The 18,878-nt window shown below is 39.1% G+C and overlaps 2 protein-coding genes across 6 annotated transcripts in view; one reads left to right on the top strand and one right to left on the bottom strand.

The window, feature by feature from the left end:
- The window catches only part of FRRS1 (ferric chelate reductase 1), a 33,649-nt gene extending 27,285 nt beyond the window's left edge, over positions 1-6,364 (bottom strand). The window contains exons 1-2 of the mRNA XM_033000483.2: positions 5,945-6,364; positions 5,743-5,829 (exon numbers count right to left, since the gene is read on the bottom strand). The gene's annotated coding sequence lies outside the window, so the exon portion shown is untranslated. The remainder of the gene's footprint in view (positions 1-5,742; positions 5,830-5,944) is intronic.
- Positions 1-18,878, top strand: part of AGL (amylo-alpha-1, 6-glucosidase, 4-alpha-glucanotransferase) — a 49,444-nt gene that overhangs the window by 3,745 nt on the left and 26,821 nt on the right. For 2 of the 5 annotated variants that reach the window (XM_033000478.2, XM_033000480.2), the window contains exons 2-11: positions 7,270-7,419; positions 9,927-10,137; positions 11,007-11,173; positions 11,617-11,805; positions 16,418-16,599; positions 16,830-16,941; positions 17,248-17,368; positions 17,547-17,649; positions 17,741-17,838; positions 18,416-18,555. In XM_033000478.2, coding sequence (XP_032856369.1) covers positions 7,338-7,419; positions 9,927-10,137; positions 11,007-11,173; positions 11,617-11,805; positions 16,418-16,599; positions 16,830-16,941; positions 17,248-17,368; positions 17,547-17,649; positions 17,741-17,838; positions 18,416-18,555 — 1,405 coding nt within the window. In that variant the 5' untranslated portion in view covers positions 7,270-7,337. Of the gene's footprint in view, positions 1-6,549; positions 6,840-6,866; positions 7,173-7,269; positions 7,420-9,926; positions 10,138-11,006; positions 11,174-11,616; positions 11,806-16,417; positions 16,600-16,829; positions 16,942-17,247; positions 17,369-17,546; positions 17,650-17,740; positions 17,839-18,415; positions 18,556-18,878 lie in introns of those variants that run through there. The other 3 variants (XM_042806941.1, XM_033000477.2, XM_033000479.2) reach the window with 3 other exon arrangements.

Below are 18,878 nucleotides of genomic sequence, written 5' to 3'. Positions count from 1 at the left end.
TGTTTTCAAAAGAATACTTCCTTGTTTATCTGAAATGAAAGAATTAAATTTGGTTTCCTGATACCGATTTGAGCCAGGTATGTATAGGTGCTATGATACAATGACAGCCTGCCACTTTTCTGAGAGACCCTCTGCTTAATTCAGTGCACTGCACAAGTAAATCAATGGAAAAAGGACTGCAGTAAAATAATTTTACCTACTTCAAGGGATGTGGGCCATCTCTTTATCTGATCCACGCTATTTAAGTTTTATCTGATAAAAGTACTGAATTATTAACTTTATTGAGTTTTCTATATTTTTCATCATTTCTGTAGTGCTTTTTAAAATTATTAATTTTATTATATCAGTGAGGTTTGAGATCCTATTATTCCATTTTACATAGAGCAAAGAGCTTGCTGGCAAAAACATTGACCTGGAAGTGCTTCAGTTTAAGGCACTTTAGACCTGATAACACAATTTGTAATGTGAAACTATGTGATTAATTGAAATATAGTACAATGCTCCTCCACACACTGATCAGTTTGTTTTCCAGCCAATCTCGATTCCATCACTGCACTACAGCTTTTTTCTTCTTTCCTTTCACTTAGACTAGGAAACAACTTTCCCCTTCTTTTTCATCTCATTTCACTGGTCCTTTCACAGTTTCCAGTTTTCGCCTTTTTCTCAGCAGCTCTCATTTTGTCTCCTTCACAGCTTATAAACGCGTTCTTTGTTTGGACCTGGTATGTCCGTGGGTTTGGTGGTTGCTCCCTGTTCAAGCACAAGCAGTGTTCTGTAGCGGTGATGCACAATGCTGTTAGTTGTGTCAACATGCTGGTTAGTACATGCCCAGTACCCCTGTGGGGGAACCATATGGTGATGTTTGAGTATGCTCAGTAGGAATGCTTGCAGGGATTTTAGCTCCTGCTTTAGCAAGTCTCACCTAACTGCTTGCAGAGACTTTCAAAGCTAATCAACTGGTCAGGCTATAGCAGAGCTAGTAGAAGGCATATCCAACATAGGAGAGTTGTGGGAAAAGTAAGAGAGAGGAGTGTTTCATACCAGCTTTCAAGTCCTATAAGCAGCAGTCCTCACTTGATGAGCACAGGGGAATATCAAGTGAGGTGCAAATTGACCCAGTCCAGAGCTGCCTCCTGCAGAGCAGTCTCTGTGCAAGCTGGTACCTTCAAGGATGTTCCAAGCTTTGGGGGAACCTGCTACACAGCACCTGCAGTGACCAAACAAATATGTCACTGACATACTCTGAGGCAAAATATCAATACTGCACTACTGTATGAGACAGCAATTCCTCCACCAACAAGAATCTGACTGGAATGGAGAGTCAGTGGTTTGTGCAAAGGTAAGATGCTCTAAAAAGCTGGGCAGCAGCAGCTGTTTTTCCCAACATAAAACAGTAATTCCTATCTCCCCTGAGTTCACATAAGAACCACTGCCCAGTTTTGGACAAGCTACTTCTGATCAGCAATCCTAAACTCAAATTCATGGCTAACCAAAAGATCTGATTATATCAATAAGACACACATTAAGTAAGGACTTTGAATTTCTGGTAGTGGCATCTGATGATGGTTCAACTGGAAATGTTGAATTGGGTGCACTGATTGCTATATAGCAAAAGAAGATTTGTCAGTCTGAATTTTAGCTTTGTAGCATTCTAGTGCAAACCGCTCTTACATCATCCTCCCTGCTCTTCCTGCTCATGTTTAACTTGGTGGTAGAATGCAAAAACTTGTTGAAAAGAGGCCTAGGCCTGAAAGTGATTTGGCAATGAGAAATCAGGAGTTTGTTCCAAGGCATGAAGATGAGGAAGAGATGAAAATTATCTTTTAAAATTAACGCTTTCTGTAGTCATACTTTTAGTGAAATAATCTCCTTCTGCAACAGATTGCAGCATGGTAGACTGTTTAAATTACTATGGTTTGAATTTTGTCTGTGCGGAAAGATTACAAAGCAGGCCCACAGACCTCAGTAGCAGCTTTCAGGTAACCTCAAGTTATGTGGGACTAGTACATAGTTATTTCTTTACTTAAAAATCAGATGCCAGTTTTATACAACAGACACGAGTGCAATCAGTTGTTTACCATTTGAATTTAAAGAGCTGGCTAGATAAAATTTAAGGATTATTATTTTAATGGCCCAGGAAAATATCCACTGTATTCTCAATATAGCTTGATAAAGTAGCAAGGAGTATCATAGAGAAAATGAAGTGTGCAGAGACACACTCCTTAAATATTTATTTTTGAGGAGGAAATATAAAACTGAAAGAGTAGATCTGCTTGATAAAAGATTACTACAGCTCCTTTAGGAACAGATAGTCTGAAGTCTTAAATCTCAACATATTCACTAGGACAATTTACAGGAAGATAAAAGTGCTGGTAATGACTCAGCAAAAGGGTGTAATATGTTCTCCTTGTAAAACAAAAATTGGCCCAGTACATGTGAATTTATTTTACACTTAACTAAATTAAATGGTACAAGAATACTATTCACTTAGTTTAAAATTTTGTTTGCCAAGTCACCACATTTGCAGAAGATAATTAATATAAAATTAATGGGATGTTGTTAGCTACAACACAATCAAATGTATCTTAAGCAACTACATGAAAAACTACATTTAAATATAACAAAATTTTATTTGGACCTCTTTAAAGACAAATGCACTGAATTTTACAATTTTCTGTTAAAAATTAATAGCAGTCTAACTTTATACAGACATTAAAGCAGAGAGCATTGATTGTTTGAGACAGTAAAAGAATGGCCAAGCTAGGATTAAAAACAAACGAAAAATGTTTCTGCATCTAAAAATTCATGATGACAGCAGGTTCATCTTTGAAAGGTCAAACCAACGCTGCCAAGTAACTAGAGGAACGGGCATTTACATGTTGAGTAAGAAGAAACTGCACAGGCTAGTGTCCTAGCCTCTCCATCTCCTACTTATATAGACAACTTTATTGCAGCCTACTGTTTATTCACTGCCTATCAGGCTATTGCAATCTTTTCAGCTATTTAGAAGGGATTTTTTTAAAACAGGCTACAGGTGATTACTTCAATCTTATGACCAATATTTTCTCTCAGTACTAAATTCTAATAAGCAAGGCCATATGTAAATTCCTGCTGGGCACAAATGTGTCTAAGAACAGCAGTTGTTTTCAGTCAGTGCATAGCAAAGATCTCACAGAAAAGACTGCAGTCTAATCAAATTGCAGAGATACAGTTTTAAAGAAAAGGAGCTTTCTTTCAAAATCAGGTTTGCATTTCTGGATGAGATCTCCCCATTAGAAGACAACAGCTAGACAGAAGATTCAACATCTCCTAAACTTCCTATTGTTTGAACAATAATACAGTGTTAATTCATGAATGTAGAGGTCATGAGTGTGGGGCATTGAGAAAAACTGTGCTGTCACTTTAAATTTCATGAAGTCTCATATCTCCTGCATACCGGCCAAAGGGATCTGCTTTTAATTTTAGTTTAGATGTCCAGTTAAGTTCTCTCTGTGCTAGCTGGCTTTTACTGTTGTTATTGGGAGCTATTGTTCTGTTGTTAAAAAGAAGAGTACTGTCATGTAAGTACTCTAAGTTCCCACACTTTACAGTCATAACCTTTAAAATACGCATAAGCAATATGATGTGACTGTGAACAGGCTCCCCAAAGTGTATTGAGGCCATCGCTAGGATAAGTGTTCTGTAACACTGTTGCAAAACAGAAAGCAGAAAAGGAGGGAGTACGCAGAAGGTGTATGTAAAAGGACTGAAGAAGTCTGATATTAATGTATTAGAAAAAACTGGAAAATGATTTCCTGATAATGACATCAATATGCCATCTGCTCTTGCTTTGAAGCAACTGTTGATCTTTTCCTGCTGTGGTATATCTCATCACACACAGAGAAGTGAAGATAAAAATGGCACTGTGAAATCCACCATTTAAATGCCAATGTAGCAAATGCCATTCGTGATTGCTGTTGGCTGTGTCCTATACAATATCTGCAATGCTAAATGGTAGCACTTATGCACTGGTGTTTTGCTGGCATGGTTCCCATATACAGAAAGCCTGCTCAATTTACATCTGCTAAATTAACACAGGCCCAAAGCCTGTAAGGGATGTGCCAGCATAAGAGGTGATGTTGATGGACAAAGGATTAGAGCAGTCTGCTCTGCTTTCCTGATTAAACTTCATGAAGGGGCCTCCTATATTCATTCAGTATCTTAGTAATAGTATTTTTTTCATACTGAATTGAAATGTAATGATACTATTCTAATTATTAAATGATTTAATAGTACTGTGTAGTGGATCAAGTCCTTCATTTAGACTGTTGACATCTCTTTTAGCTACAGTTACGAGTGTTGGTCAAAGTAACTGCTTCAGGATTTGGAATCAGGAGGTTGTATGCTAGTTTGGTTTCCTTGAGAGACTTAACAATACTTTTTCATAATTTGGGTACATTTCAAAACCTGTCTAAATGCATAGTATAGTGGAGATGTGGCAGTGCAAACCTTGTAATTAGAGCAGGTGAGTTTCCCTGTTAAGTAGGGAAAACAAAAGAGCCACATTTTAAAACCCAGTACCAGTGGTGAAATTGCCTTCACTAATACCCTTTTGGGGTTTTCTTGATTTTCACAAGGTATTCAGCATGCACTTTAGAGTAACTATTATTGTAAGGGACTTGGCTATATAGGCATTATTTGCTCTTCCTCTCTTAGAACTGTTCCTGGCACAAGCAGTTCATGAAATGTCTAAGTCTCACCCTGTTTGCAGTACATGACAGGACAACAGCAAGCCTGGAGGAAGAGGCACTTGAGCAAGGCTCTGGGTCAGACCAACCACAAAGTCACTTCAGAATGCTGAAGCCTGCCAAGGCCACTGCAAAGAGATGGTCCAGACCTCGTTCAATGACATGTCTGTTTGTTTTGTTCCTACAACTCCCATAGCTGTTGGAGCTTCTTGTATTTTCCCTTCCTATGTTGTATCTTCTTTACTAGGACACGTCCAATTCAGAGAAAACAGCCAGCCTACCAGGAGAGATGGGCTTCTGCTAGGTGTAAGTCTGTCCTGTATATAAAGCATGCAGGCCAGCAAGCTGAGTAAGGAATAAGGGTGCTAGGAAAGACAAGAAAGGTGGCAGAATCCTGCTGGGCGCCCAGGAAATATCCATGTAAAATAATCCAAACTGCAAGTATCATGTTTGAATCATATCTGAATGAGTCTCACTGAGGTGAATGTTAGGGGAACTGCACAAACACACAGTGGGGCTTTTACTAAGCATTTTCCTCCAGTCTGTCTAGGGACCCTAATTTTGTCAGGGGGCATAAAAGTTGGCATATTCACTTACACCAACATGAAAACCTTTCTCAACAATACCAAAGAAATGTGAGCTGTAACAAGGAACAAACAGATTTCTTAAAATGTCCAGAGGGAGGAGCAGGGAAAGGGGGAAAGAAAAAGATTAGTTAACAAAAGGTAACAAACTCAGTTTGAAATGGGTGGAAGTGTTTCCATGAATATTGAGGCCTTTGAACTGCCTTTGAATGCATCATAATTGGATGAACACATTGCAGTAAGACACGATTATAAGGGTATACATGGGATGACTAGAAGTAAATGGTTAAATCTAAATTGTTTTGCAGACTCCTCCAATTCCACAAAATATACCACCTTAGAAAAAAAAAAAATAAACACTATAACATAGTGACTGTAAATTGAGAAGCACAATTCTTTAATGTAGTTCTAGGCAATAAAAATAGACTGACCTTCCAAGGCTGCAAGGCTGACCTTTACAGTGGGGTGCAGCTAATGACTTCTGTGGTGAGAGGCCTGGAGAAACTGTCCCAGATATTCTGCAATATAAATCAATGATAAGGGCTGTTTGGTGACAGCAGTTCAGATGACAGTATGCTTCAAAACAAAGGTGGTGTTTTGGTTTGTATTTTTTTTTTTTTTAAACCACCTTACCTCCTGGTCAAAGACAGATCCCGGGAGTTTGCGGTCTTGTCCACATACTATATATAGCACTTAAACCCTAGCTGACTACATGTTTTTTCTGCGGCGCAGCCTATCAGAAAGGAGCCAGCCGCCTGGCCGCTGCGCGCCCCGCGACGCGGCGGGGCGGGAGCGCTGAGGAAGCCCCGCGGAGCGGCGTTTCCATCGCGGGCAGGGAAGGCTGGGCCCAAAGGCGTCAGCCGGGCTACTTCAGGCACCTTTGAAGCCAAGTTTTCCTCAGTGGAATGTCCGCTAAATCACACAGGGCTTCAGTTTCGCGTGCCTTCGTCCCCTCGGTGGGCGGGCTCTCCCGCCAGCACGCATAAGCCGAGTGTGAGGGCACTGATGGGGGCTACGGCTGTAAAAGCCGGAGATGAGGTGCCACCGGCACGCCGCGCTCCCGAAAGCCGTGGGGCGCGCCGGGGCCCGGGCAGGCGGAGCGCTCAGCCCGCCGCAGCCGCCGGGCGCAGGGCCCGCTCCCCTCAGGGCCGCTGCCCGCGGCGGGGCGGGGCGCTGAGCGCGGGGGCGGGGCGGGAGCGGCGCGGCCCGGCCCGGCCCGGCGGCCCCGCACCGCTGCCGGGGCGGGCCCTGGGCTCTCGCGGGAGCTGCGCCGGCGCCGCCCGTCTCCGTGCGCGGCCGCGGCGGAACCAATAAAGTTTGTTTCAAAAAAAAGCGAGGAAAGGGGAGGAAAAAAGCGCTCCCGACGAGTCTCTCGGGGCTGCTGGACGAGTGTGTGAGTGACGGCCAGGGGCTGCGGCAGCAGTCGAGGGCGGACGGGCTGCTCCAGCCCCCCGCCCGGCTCCGCTCGGCCTCGGCGGTCGTCGCCCTCAGCGGGGAGCTGCGCCTCCGCCGCTCTCCGGGCCCGCTCGTGAGTATGGTGGGACGGCTGAGGTGGGCACCGCGTCCCGCGGAGGCAGGGCGGTGACGGGGGCCTGGCTGTCGCTCCCGGCAGCACCGGAGCGAGCGGGAAGAGTGACAGGTGTCAGGCTCCCCCCCCCGCCCGTGGGCGGCTCGGGCGGGGGGCACCTCTGCGGCTCTGGCTGCGGGCTGGGCCGCGCTGTGGGACGGGGAGCTGCTGTGGGGTGCTGCCGGCGGTGGTTCCCAGCCAGGGGACGGCTGGGTGCCTCCTGACAGCTGCCTCATACCCTCCTCCCTGCCCTGCAGCGCCTTGTCTCCGCACTCGCCTGCGGCTGGGGAACATGTAAGCGAGACCGGCGGCGTGAGGGGTTCCCAAAGGGCCGCCGTCCTCCCGGGGATTGCCGCTGACCTCTGGGTTTTTGCTTGGTCCCTCACGGCAGGGTTCGCTTCTCCGTCCCCGAAGTGAGTCTCCAGGCGCAGGAGGAGCGCCGGGCAGGCGGCCGCAGCCATGCCGAGTGGTAAGGAGACACGGCTGCTGCACCTCAGCGAGATGGAGAAGCTGGACAAGACCCTCTTTAGGCTGGAGCAAGGTAGGTCTGGAGCGGCGGGCTGCGGCCTCCTCCGCCTCCTCCTCAGTGGTGGAGAGCCCCCGGGGCCGGGTGAGAGGGAAACGGCTGGGAGCTCACACCCTTCTTTGGGCAGCAGTGGAAGGGAGCTCAGCCTGCAGTGGTGTTGGGTTTGGGTTTGGTTTTTTCCTTGTTTTAATATGAAACAATTTCTGACGTGCTTGCTTCCACTGCAGAGCTCTATGGGCTGCAGTTACAGTTCACTCAGACACATAAAACTCTTGAGACATGAAGACAGATGGGCTAGGAGCCGTCAGTCTTCATGGGAATCAAGTGCGAAGCATTTTTTAGACAGGCCCTGCAGGACAGGACCTCTGCTTTATAATTTGTACTTAAGTGACCTGAGAAAGACCACCTAAGTCAAGTGCTCTAGTATTTATCTGCAATGTGTTATGCAGCACCCCATTGTTGATATTACAATTTTGAAATATATCGGTAAAGCTAACATTTTGTGAAGTGTAAAGTACTGTTTCGGCATATGAGATCTTTAGCTCCTCCTAAATCTTATTTTGCTTGTCAGATTTCTTATAGCTGTGCTATATTAGTATTCTGGCTGCATACTTGTAAGAACTTGGCATTATTTCTCTCTGAAAGTATTGTTAAGTCTATTTGCAACAAAACACCACAACCACCACCACCACCACCCCAAAAAAAACCAAACAAAAAACCACCCCACTAATTGGTCCACTGTTTTGCCGGTCAGCAAATTCAGACTATAAAACCAAAGCCATTGTCTTTAGAAACCATTTTTAATGATGCAACCATTTTTATTACTCATGAAATTTTGTGTTGTTTATTACTTCATGTTACTGGTACAGGAACCTAATATTAAAATGGTTTAGTAGAGAAGCAAGGTTTTGATTTTTGAGAATAACAATTCTATTCAGCTATATTGATTTCAGAATTTTCTGACGGTCTAATCTAAGGATATGTCAGTGGTGAAGAAATACGAAGTTGGCCTTAACCTCCATTTTTAACTTGTCTTTCCAGTTCTGTAATTTGTTTGAAGGCGTCGTACAGAAATGCAGGGGTATCAAGCATTCGAAATGCTTCTGCTGGCGGCAGTCTCTGCGAGGGCATAGCTAATTTTGAGCACAGCATTCCTGATGTCAGTATAACTGTTACAGGAAATAAGATATCAATGGCATATATCCCTCTGCTCTAACTTTAGTAATCTCTGTAATAAAATGTCAGCACAGTACTGGGGAGGGTGTACTTAACAATCCAAAAGTGATTTTTTCCACATAAGACTTTTTTGGGGGGGGCAATCAGATGAGGTTATCTTCACCTGACAGACATTCCAGATCCCAAACCCATTGCTTTACATGGTGGTGTTTGCTGCAGTGGCCATTATGTTAACAAGAGGAACAGAGATTTTGATGAGATTGAGATTTACATTTAAATGTATTCAGACATTGAATTCTGAATCCTCATGATTCTACTTAAGTGGCTTTTCTTCAACTTCACATACTGGAACTTGACATTGTTCAGGTGTTTTTTATACTTTATATTTCATTATCTGTGTATTAATAACTTTCTCTTTTTACAAATACTGAGGTTTCTTTTACTCCAAATTTTGTAGACTGCTAGGGCTAGTAGGTGTTTTACTACAGTTAACTATGTGACTGGCACGTAATTTAGTAAAAGTTATTGTGCAAGCACTTACACTTGTTTCAGTTGCTTGGCAGGACCCTGTAATTACACATATGCATGACAGTGGACCTCATACCTGCAAGTGGAAACCTATTAAACATGTTGACTAAACTGAATTTTTCATGTCCAACTGAACAGACTACAGTATGGTTTTAGGTCCTAATATTTTAACTTAATTTTGTTCTCATTATCATTGGTATCTTAAGCCTAAATACTGTTTTTTCTATGTGTGTGTGACCTGCAGCACGTATACAAAACTCTCTTTGGTTTGTTGAGCTCTCTGAAAGTTTAACAATTTGTACATTTTAGTTTGCACACAAGTATATATCATTTCACAGTTGTCTTGGTTCGGGCATAAGGAATTTAGTGCTGTTTAGTTCGCTTAATGGAGAATGAAGGGATTTTAAATATGTTGCTATTTGTTTTTCAGATACTTTCAAGGGTCAGCTTAATATATAGACTTGGTAAACCTAAATACTTAAATACTACATGATCTAAAATTTGCATAAAATTGCATGTAATCTGATGGTCATGATGTTTTGCTGTATTTTGGTTTTAAGATTTTTTTATATAGCAAAGAGGAACAAAGAGGAAAGGAGATGAATAGTGCAGTATAAGTAAAGGAAAAGGACTATATGTAGAGTGTGCAAAAAAAATGTTAGGAAAACGGGGAGATGATGCTGTAGAAATATCCCATTCTGCCAAAATTATTGGCAGATATGTTGGTGCACTTTCTTCTTAACATAATATCAAATTATGATTTGTAAGCAAAATATCTAGTTCTTCTGATAAAGTGATTTTATCTTTTTTTTCTTGAGGTTTTGAACTACAGTTCCGATTGGGCCCGACTCTTCAAGGCAAGCCTGTTACTGTGTACACAAATTATCCAGCTTCTGGAGAAGTATTTGATCGCCATAAGTTCAGGACACTATCATGGCACAATCCCACAGGAAAAGAAGATGACTCTGACAAATATTGCAAGCTGGATCTCCAAATTTCTGGGTCATACCAGTACTATTTCAGTCTTGGGTGAGTGGAATTCTGTATTTACAGCCAAATGCAGTCTGCTCCCTTGTTCTACATTTTAACTTGAACAAATCACTGTTAAGAATAAAAACATTTTTCCATGTATTTTTCAAATTGCTACCATGGCACCTATCTGAATCTGCTAATGAAACAGTAGCCGTGGCAGTTGTTTAGTACTTTGTGATCTAAAGATATTCTGGAGAATATGCAGAACAAAGTTGATCAGTTTTCTGTGGATGTTGGAAAGGCAAGTCATTGTTACAAGTTTACAAAGTCATTAGCATTCTGAGTATCTGAACTTTCATCATTGACTTGGAAGGTTGTTTTCCATCCTTCTAGCATGGAGGTTCTGTCATTCCTTCATATTTTTTCCTTCCTCTGTTTCAGCAGGACAAGTGCAGAAGAGAATGCCTGTATCTCTAATAATTGTAGGCTGGTATTTGAAGTTTCTGAGAGATGGGTGGTTAAATTCCCTCGGGCTTAAAAGGGCATTTAGCTTAGGTATCTTCCTGAGGATGGTGATCCAAATGAATAAAAGATGGGCCATCATGCCTTCTTTGTTTCTGTCCATATCCTAAAAGGAGAAAATAGTACACTCAGAAAATAACAAAGGTATCTCACTTCTGCAGAATTTAAAGCTCTGTATCCCAACTGTATTCTAAGTCCAGTAAAGAGATGATGCCTAAGAGATGAACATCTCTTAAGTGTTTCTTGCTTTCTACAGGTATCCTGCAGTTCTTTTCCCTGCCTCCCCCCCAGCCACTGTCCTGGGCTACTGTGTTTTTGAAATAGCTGTGCTTGTTGGATTCTCTTTCTGAAACTAACTGGTACAATAGGTGTTTACTATACCAATGAAAATTAATTTTTCCTAGAAATGAAAAAAGTGGTGGAGGTTACATAGTTGTGGATCCTATTTTGCATGTTGGAGCCGATAATCATGTGTTACCTTTGGATTGTGTTACGCTCCAGACGTTCCTCGCTAAGTGTCTGGGACCATTTCATGAATGGGAAGATAGGCTTAAAGTTGCAAAAGAAACAGGTAATGCTAATGCACATATTAAAGGATATATGCTTTTGTCTTATGATCAAAAACTAAACTTATACTGAAGCTCTTCAGTGCAAAAAGCTTATTTGTTCTTTTGTTTGTAGACTAAATATTTTCCACTAGATTCAATTTAGTTAACAGATAAAGTCAGTGAAATTATTGAAATATTTGCAGATGTGTAAAACTTCCAGGATTTCTTAATATTTCTGTTTTATTGTTTTGATTTCAGATATACTTGGAAGTTTGTAAAGCTGCAGGGTGATTTTTAAAGCTTGTGTTATGTAGAATTTCAAGGGGAAGATTGAGATTAATTTACCCTGGTTATTCCAAACACTAGTTTTAAGTACATGTTATAACTGTAACTTACTATGCTTCTTTCAGTTAACTTTGGTGGTAATCTGTTTTTCTTACTAAATGAATGGCTTCTTAATACGTAGGTTACAACATGATTCATTTTACACCACTGCAGAAGCTTGGACTGTCTAGATCATGTTACTCACTGGCTGATCAGTTAGAAGTAAATCCTGAATTTAAGTGCACTTGGAACCATATAGGAGCTCTTGTGGAAAAATTGAAAAATGAATGGAATATGCTTTGCATCACAGATGTAGTCTACAATCATACTGGTATGATTTGTGTGTGCCAATAGCCATATTGTTTCTACAATTATATTCCATTGTTTCTCTTAACTTTTCCCCCTTGAACCCATCTTTTAGTAGCTGTTCTAAGCCACTTGGTTGTCTCTGTCTTTGAATCTCTTAAATACAATTGTAACTAATACATCTCCATAACAGATGTAAAATAATTGTATTGCTACTGAAAGAGTTAATAGAGCCATTCTTAGAATTAATGAACTGTGCATGTGTCTGTATTTTTATAATATGCTTATTTTTATGATCGGCAGTGTGTAGCTCCCACGTAAATGAATGGAATCTGCATTATGAATTAGTTGGTGAATATAAACTGAGTATTTTCTTGTTAAACAGGGTATTATTCTTGCAGCCGCTTAAAAGTAACGGCTCTAATTTGGATCTAACATGCAGACAGCAGAGCAGGGACAAGAGGCTAGGATTAAGCAATGGAGGAAATGTTACAGCTCAGTCTGTGGGGAAAGCAAAAAAAGAAGATAGCTTTGAGTTGGGGTGGGGGTTTTTAAGCATAGATATGCCAGTACATTGAAGGCTTTGCTTCTCTTAATTGCTTGAGGGACAGTGGGTTTTCTTCGGTATGATCAGATGAAATTTAAGTTATCACTTGTAGTTTTGCTGATTTGGATAATGAGTGTAGTTTGTTTATAACACAGTTTTCATCTTACACTGTCATCCTAAAGATCACAATAGTTAGCATTCTCATAGCAGAGAGTAAAACAACTGGTTATGTATGTTGATGTTACAGCCCTTTGAGGCTTAAAAACCCTAACCACAGATATCTGTGAACTTCAAGATTTATTTGCTTTAGCTCTTTGGTGCTGACTTCTGCCAAATGTTCCTATTCAATCAACCTGCAATGCAGTGTGGGCCCTGTTGTTTGCCCTATCTGTTTGTTAAAAAGTTACTAAGTGTAGTTATTGGCTAGCTGTCTGAGGGGTGTAGGCTTTTAAACATTCTCCCAATTCTGGAAAAAAAATTTCTTGCACTTTACAAACTGGAAGTCGAGTTTCTTTCACACATTATTGAGATCCTGTTGTCTAATTACTGTGTATATTTGCATGTTATAGGGAGAATGTTTTTATGGATAGAAGTACTTAACTCCAAGCTAATTATTAGACTTCAAAGTATATTTGAGAAGAAAAATGTCAAACTATTTGGCTACATTTGTAGAAAGACTTTTTCAGGTTGCATTCAGAGTTCAAAGCAATCTTCATTGGGATGGATGACTTGAAATTTATACTGTGCTGAAAGGATGTTTAGAAGTGTCTTCTAACAGGATAGAAATAATCAGATTACCATGGTCCCGACTTCATATCATTAAGCAAGGTATATTTGATGACTGTTTCCTGCTTTCAAACTTCTAAACTCGAATTCTACCCACCCACCCACCCCCAATTTGTTGTTTATAATCAAACCCTCTTGATTTACAACTGTCTCCAAACTTGTCAAATGCCAAATTTAGCATAAACAGAAAGATACACTGATAAATGCCTGAGTAAACAATAATGTTGTATATGCCTGTGGAACTTTTTGGGGGACTTTTGAAATAAGAAAGTAGGCAAATAGTTTGTGGTTTCTTTTTTTCTGGATATTGATCAGATGGAAATTTAACTTTACTTTTCTTCGGTATTTTAATTGAACAGTTATTTCTAGTAGTTGAATTTAGTTCATTCCTGCATATTAGGTTAACTTAATTGTAAAACATGTTTCATAGACACAAAATGTATAGTCAGTTATTCTGAGCAGATTATGGATATTTGAACATCATTATTAATTCTGCAGCATGTCTGCATTAAAACTTTAAATTGTCTCACAGTAAATCCTCCAATGCTGGTAATTCTAACAGCTCATGACCCCTCACCTTACAGTGGTTGTATCTATTGTCAGTATCTGCTTTCTAGCTGAGACCACTGTACAAAAATGGCAGTGTTTCCCCTCTGTTCCTGTTGTGAAGTCAGACAAGTCACTTTAAGTATTAAGTGGTTAAGCTAAAGAGTTTGGTTTTTATACTGGAATGAAGAACAGACCGCTTGCACAGTAGAGAATAGTAGAAATCAGTTTTTGATGTTCTGGTCTCTGTTACGCCAGCTTTCATTAGAGCCTCTATGGCCTGACTTTGAAGTAGATGCATGTGCTAATGTTAACTATAGATGCACCTTTGACATGTTAGCAGGAGTATCCTAGATCAACTTGCAAACCCTGTCTGCTCACTGGATATATGCCTCTTTTGGGGCTGTTGTTTCCTTCAGGGTGTTCAAACACACTCAAATAATAAATACTATGTGCGTTGGCATTTGCTTTTTACCCGGAGATAGAAAAAGGAAAGTTCGTTTGTTTATTTTTTTTTTTTCCTTCTCTGAGCTTTCGGTGGCCATAATAAAACCTATAAAGTGAAAACTAAATTGAAATAAATTATCTTTTTTGCCTTTCAGAAGAGGCTGCTATTGTGTAATTGCAATTTAACAATTGAGTAAATCCTACTTCCAAGCACTTGACTAATCACATCAAACGCCACCTTTTCTCAGCTTTATAAAGGGGAGGAAAAGATAAAAAAAACTTGGGCAGTGAGCATCACTATTAAATATTAAGTTTGTGTTTAATTTATATAAAAATTAATTAGTCCTTTAAGAAAATGATTTCACATTTTTCAAATAAGAATGTAATGAATTTTAGAAATAGCTTTCTGTAATTCCTTATCTTAATATTTCCATATTTTATAATTATATGCATTTTCTCCCTAGCTGTAACAACTGTCATCAAAAGTGATGTTTTGGCAATTTTTTTTTCTGCAGAGTTAGATTTCTTTTGGTGTTATGTTGTGGATCATTGGAGCTTACCTTTTGATCAGAAAATATCATTCTGTTCTGTCCCAGAATTGGTGGAAGGCCTGTTGACTTTTTTTTTTTTTGCATGCTAACACCTTAGATTTAAATGATATTATCTTTTTAGATTAATTGTATTTACTCATGGAAGTCATTTATAGTAAGTAATGGTTCTTGTTAGATGAGTAAAGGAAGCTAGTTTTGCTTTTTAGAGAAAAATATTTTTTTCAGTAGTAGTATATGTATTACAAAAAAAAAAAACAGAGGGGAGAACTGGTTGGCCTAGAACAGCCTTTAACAGCCGAGCTTATTGTTTTCTGTAACTTCAAAATAACTATGGTTAGTTGTACGTGGCATTTAAACCATGAAGATCTTAATTTCCCCACATGGCTTAACCTTATAAACATGGAATTTTGCCATGAACATAATAGTCTTGAGATATAATGCAAAAGGATGTTCAGAAGAGCTGTCCATACTATAGACGGAGAGTACATGCTTTTCTTTCCCTTGGACATTTCTGTTTGAACTTCTTTGAATGAAGCAAACTTGGCTTTAAGGTGTCAATTGTTCTGCTATAATTTTGGACATGTTAATGGATCTTCATGTTTCCAAAATAATAATGTTACATATTTTCCCTTGTGTGATGTACTACTACTATTTTTCTCTGATTTTCTCAAACAATGAATTAATAAAACATGTTTTAAGAGGACATTAATAAGAAATGATTTTTAAAAAAACTTTGTAAAACATGAGTATTTTTTATTCTTAAGCATTCCTTTTTTTTTTTTTTTTTTTTACATGTGTTTTTTCAATTGTAGAGATTAATTTGAAAGAATATATGCTAATTATTTTTGGTTAAACAGCCTTTAGGACAGTTTCCAAAACAGACAGAAATTCATTCTTGAGGACTTTTTCTTCATTGTCATGCTTCCAAAATCAAAATTATCTCTGTTATGTATATTTATTCATACTGCAGCATGCACACCACTGTGTCTATTCCGGTATTAGACCCATTTTCTAGTGAACTTTTCCTAAGTTAGTTCTTAATGTTCAGCATATCTTGTGCTTGTTGGTGCTACAGGGGAAGTTTAGAAAATAGATAGAGCAGAGTGTAGTGTTTGACCCGAGCTAGTGTTCCATTTGCATGCACCAGACAGTGCACTTATCTTCCTGTGTAAGACTTGGTGGCATTGCTTCCCACCACTCTGCTTTTTATGCTGTGCACAATGGTGTCACAACTAATCCTTTCTTAAAAGCCCATTTAACTATGTTTTTCATCATTTTTTTCCTGGGCGAGGTGTGTACACTCTTGCTCTCTGTCTGTGTGTAACATCTGATAGAGTTAAGAATATTGAACAATAAACAACTTCAGCCATTTTAGAATGTGGTTTGGGATGTATGCTTGGCTTTCAACACACAAAAAGCATTTCATGTCCATTACTTGATATATTTTGTGCAACAGAAATGTGATTTTTTTCTTTTAGTGTTTTAGTATTGGTGGTACTATTGCATATTTTTATGTAACTAATAACAAAAAGTTTCTCTGCAGTCTCTGCAGCTGTGTTTGTTGCAAAACAAATAGGTAGCAGTAATGCACACCTCTGCATAGGACATGATTTTCTGCTGGCATGGAAAACTTCAGTTGAAATGTCAACTAACTATACGTGCCATAGTACCTTAACTTGGTGTTAGGATGTTTGCACAAAACAACTAAGTGTTCATCTTGTGTACTTACTTTTTTTTTTCCCCTCCCTTTCTTGAATAAGCTACTAACAGTGAATGGCTCAGGATGCATCCAGAATGTGGCTATAATCTTGTAAATTCTCCTCACCTGAAGCCAGCTTGGGTCTTGGATAGAGCTCTGTGGCACTTGACCTGTATGGTGGCTGATGGAAAGTATGTTGCTAAAGGGGTCCCTCCCTTGATTGAAAATGATCATCACCTGAATGTAAGTGAATGAGACATAAGCTAATGAACATTATAAATAGCTCAATAAACCTTTAATATTTCTAAGGTTGTGAGAATGCACAAAAAACGGTGTATACTTTGCAGATATATTTAATGAAATAACCCTTTACTCCCCAATATTTTTTTCTGAACAATTCATACGATTACTTAACTCTTCTTAATTATATTAATCATCAACATTTTGAACTAACATAATTTTTATTTTTACAGTGTATCCGTAAAATAATTCGGGAAGATGTGTATCCAAAACTTAAACTATGGGAATTTTTTCAAGTGGATGTTAACAAAGCTGTGCAACAATTTAAAAGCCTTCTAGTTCAAGGTAAAGGAAGAGTATGTTCCTGAAGCATGTGGATTATATACTTATAGTTCAAGAAACTTATAGGTAAATTTAACAGTAAGCTGGAAAACAAAATAATCCCATCACATTTTGCTGTGTGAGAAATTTATACTGATTTTAAGCATACAAGAAGGCTTTGCAGGCTAGGAAAGCCTTTGAAGGCTTTGCACCCCTTCAAAGCCTTTATCTACCCTTATCTTGCTTATGCTAGAATTATAAAAGTTGTATGTCTTGTACGTGTAATTGCTATTTTTACTTTATGAATATTCTTTTATATCTTGTTCTTAGGCAAAATAAGCACTAAATCTGATCCGAATCAACATCTTCAGATAGTTCAGGACCCTGATTATAGACGATTTGGCTGTACTGTAGATATGAATATAGCGTTGGCAACGTTCATACCACACAGGTATTATTGATTACAATTTAAAACTACAAGTGAAGTTAAATTTGCAAAAACAAATAAATTAAAATATTTGTGGAGATGGGGAAAAAATTATTTTTTCGTTCATTTTAGGTATGTATACTGCATGTTTTAAAAATGAATTATTCTAATTGTTCTCTGCTTTTAATGTCCTCCTGATAAGCAATGGACCAGCTGCAATAGAAGAATGTTGTAACTGGTTTCGCAAGAGGATTGAGGAACTGAATGCTGAACAGTACAGACAGACTAATCACCATCAAGAGCAGGTCTTTATAAATACTATGTTTTAATGTTGAATTGTTTTAAATTGCAAATAAATTCAGGCATTTCAGTAATGCATAATTCAATTACTTCTAGGCTGTCAATTGTCTTGTGGGGACCGTGGTTTATGAGCGACTGGCTGGTGATGGTCCTAAGCTGGGTCCTGTCAGTAGAAAATATCCGTTAGTTACCAGGTATATACGTATTTGTTTGTTTGGAAACTGTTAGAGTCTATCCAGGGAAAGCGAGTTCAAAGTTCGTTGAAAGTATATCTTTACATGTGCAAATTATGTTTTCTTTTCCATGGACAAATGCCACTTAATGAATCAACTGTCCGTTTTAAGCAACAGTGATAACTACTTAATAAACAAATATGATCACACATGAAACAGTACTTAGAGCACATCGAAGCCTTACATAGAGCAAATTCCTCATGTAGGTGGATGAAGAGTGGAACTAGGAAAGCTTATACCTTTCAGGTTTGATATACTTCATGCCACTCATGTATCTGAAGAGCTAGGAAAAATATTACATTTCCAGCTAACACCAAGATAGCAGCACCACCTGTCCTTTCTCCTTCAAGGCATGCTATCAAAATAGAAAACTCCCCATCATTTATAGTCTAGGAGCTGCTTTATTTTTTATCTGTTTTATCTACAAGCTAGTTCATAGCAGATATTTTAATTTTAAAGACAACAAATTTCAGTTTAGGTTATCTTCTGTGGTTTTTATTGGTGTTTTTTTTTTTTTTATTGTCTGTCTATTCTATAGGTATTTTACTTATCCATTCAAAGAGCTGACTGTGGAGGAAGAAGAAACTATGATACATCAGCCAGATAAAGCTTGTTATTTCATGGCTCATAATGGCTGGGTTATGGGAGATGATCCTCTTAGAAACTTTGCAGAACCAGGTTTGCAAAAGAACTTTGAATCACCTTATAAACCTTTTGGTTTTCTAGCCAAAGCAAAAAGGATTTTATTTAATCTGTCTTTTTTCCAGATGCATTTCTATGAAGCTGCAGAATAGCAGATACTCAGTTTATAGCACTTTATTTCCCATTCAGCATACAGATCAACTGTAAGAACTGGGATTTGAGGTACACGTTTGCAAGATTTGAGAGGGAAATTACCAGCTTTCTGCCACTGAAATGGGGATATCCTGCCTCCCTACTTTTGTCATTGTCTTTGTTGCTTACTTTGTACTTTGTTCCAACACCACTGCTTGCTGGCGTTT

The sequence above is a fragment of the Tyto alba genome, unplaced genomic scaffold (assembly GCF_018691265.1).
Source record: "Tyto alba isolate M040663 unplaced genomic scaffold, T.alba_DEE_v4.0 Super-Scaffold_1000006, whole genome shotgun sequence".
Lineage (NCBI taxonomy): Eukaryota > Metazoa > Chordata > Aves > Strigiformes > Tytonidae > Tyto > Tyto alba.
The sequence above is the reverse complement of the archived record's forward strand: the minus strand, read 5'-3'. Positions and strand labels throughout refer to the sequence as shown.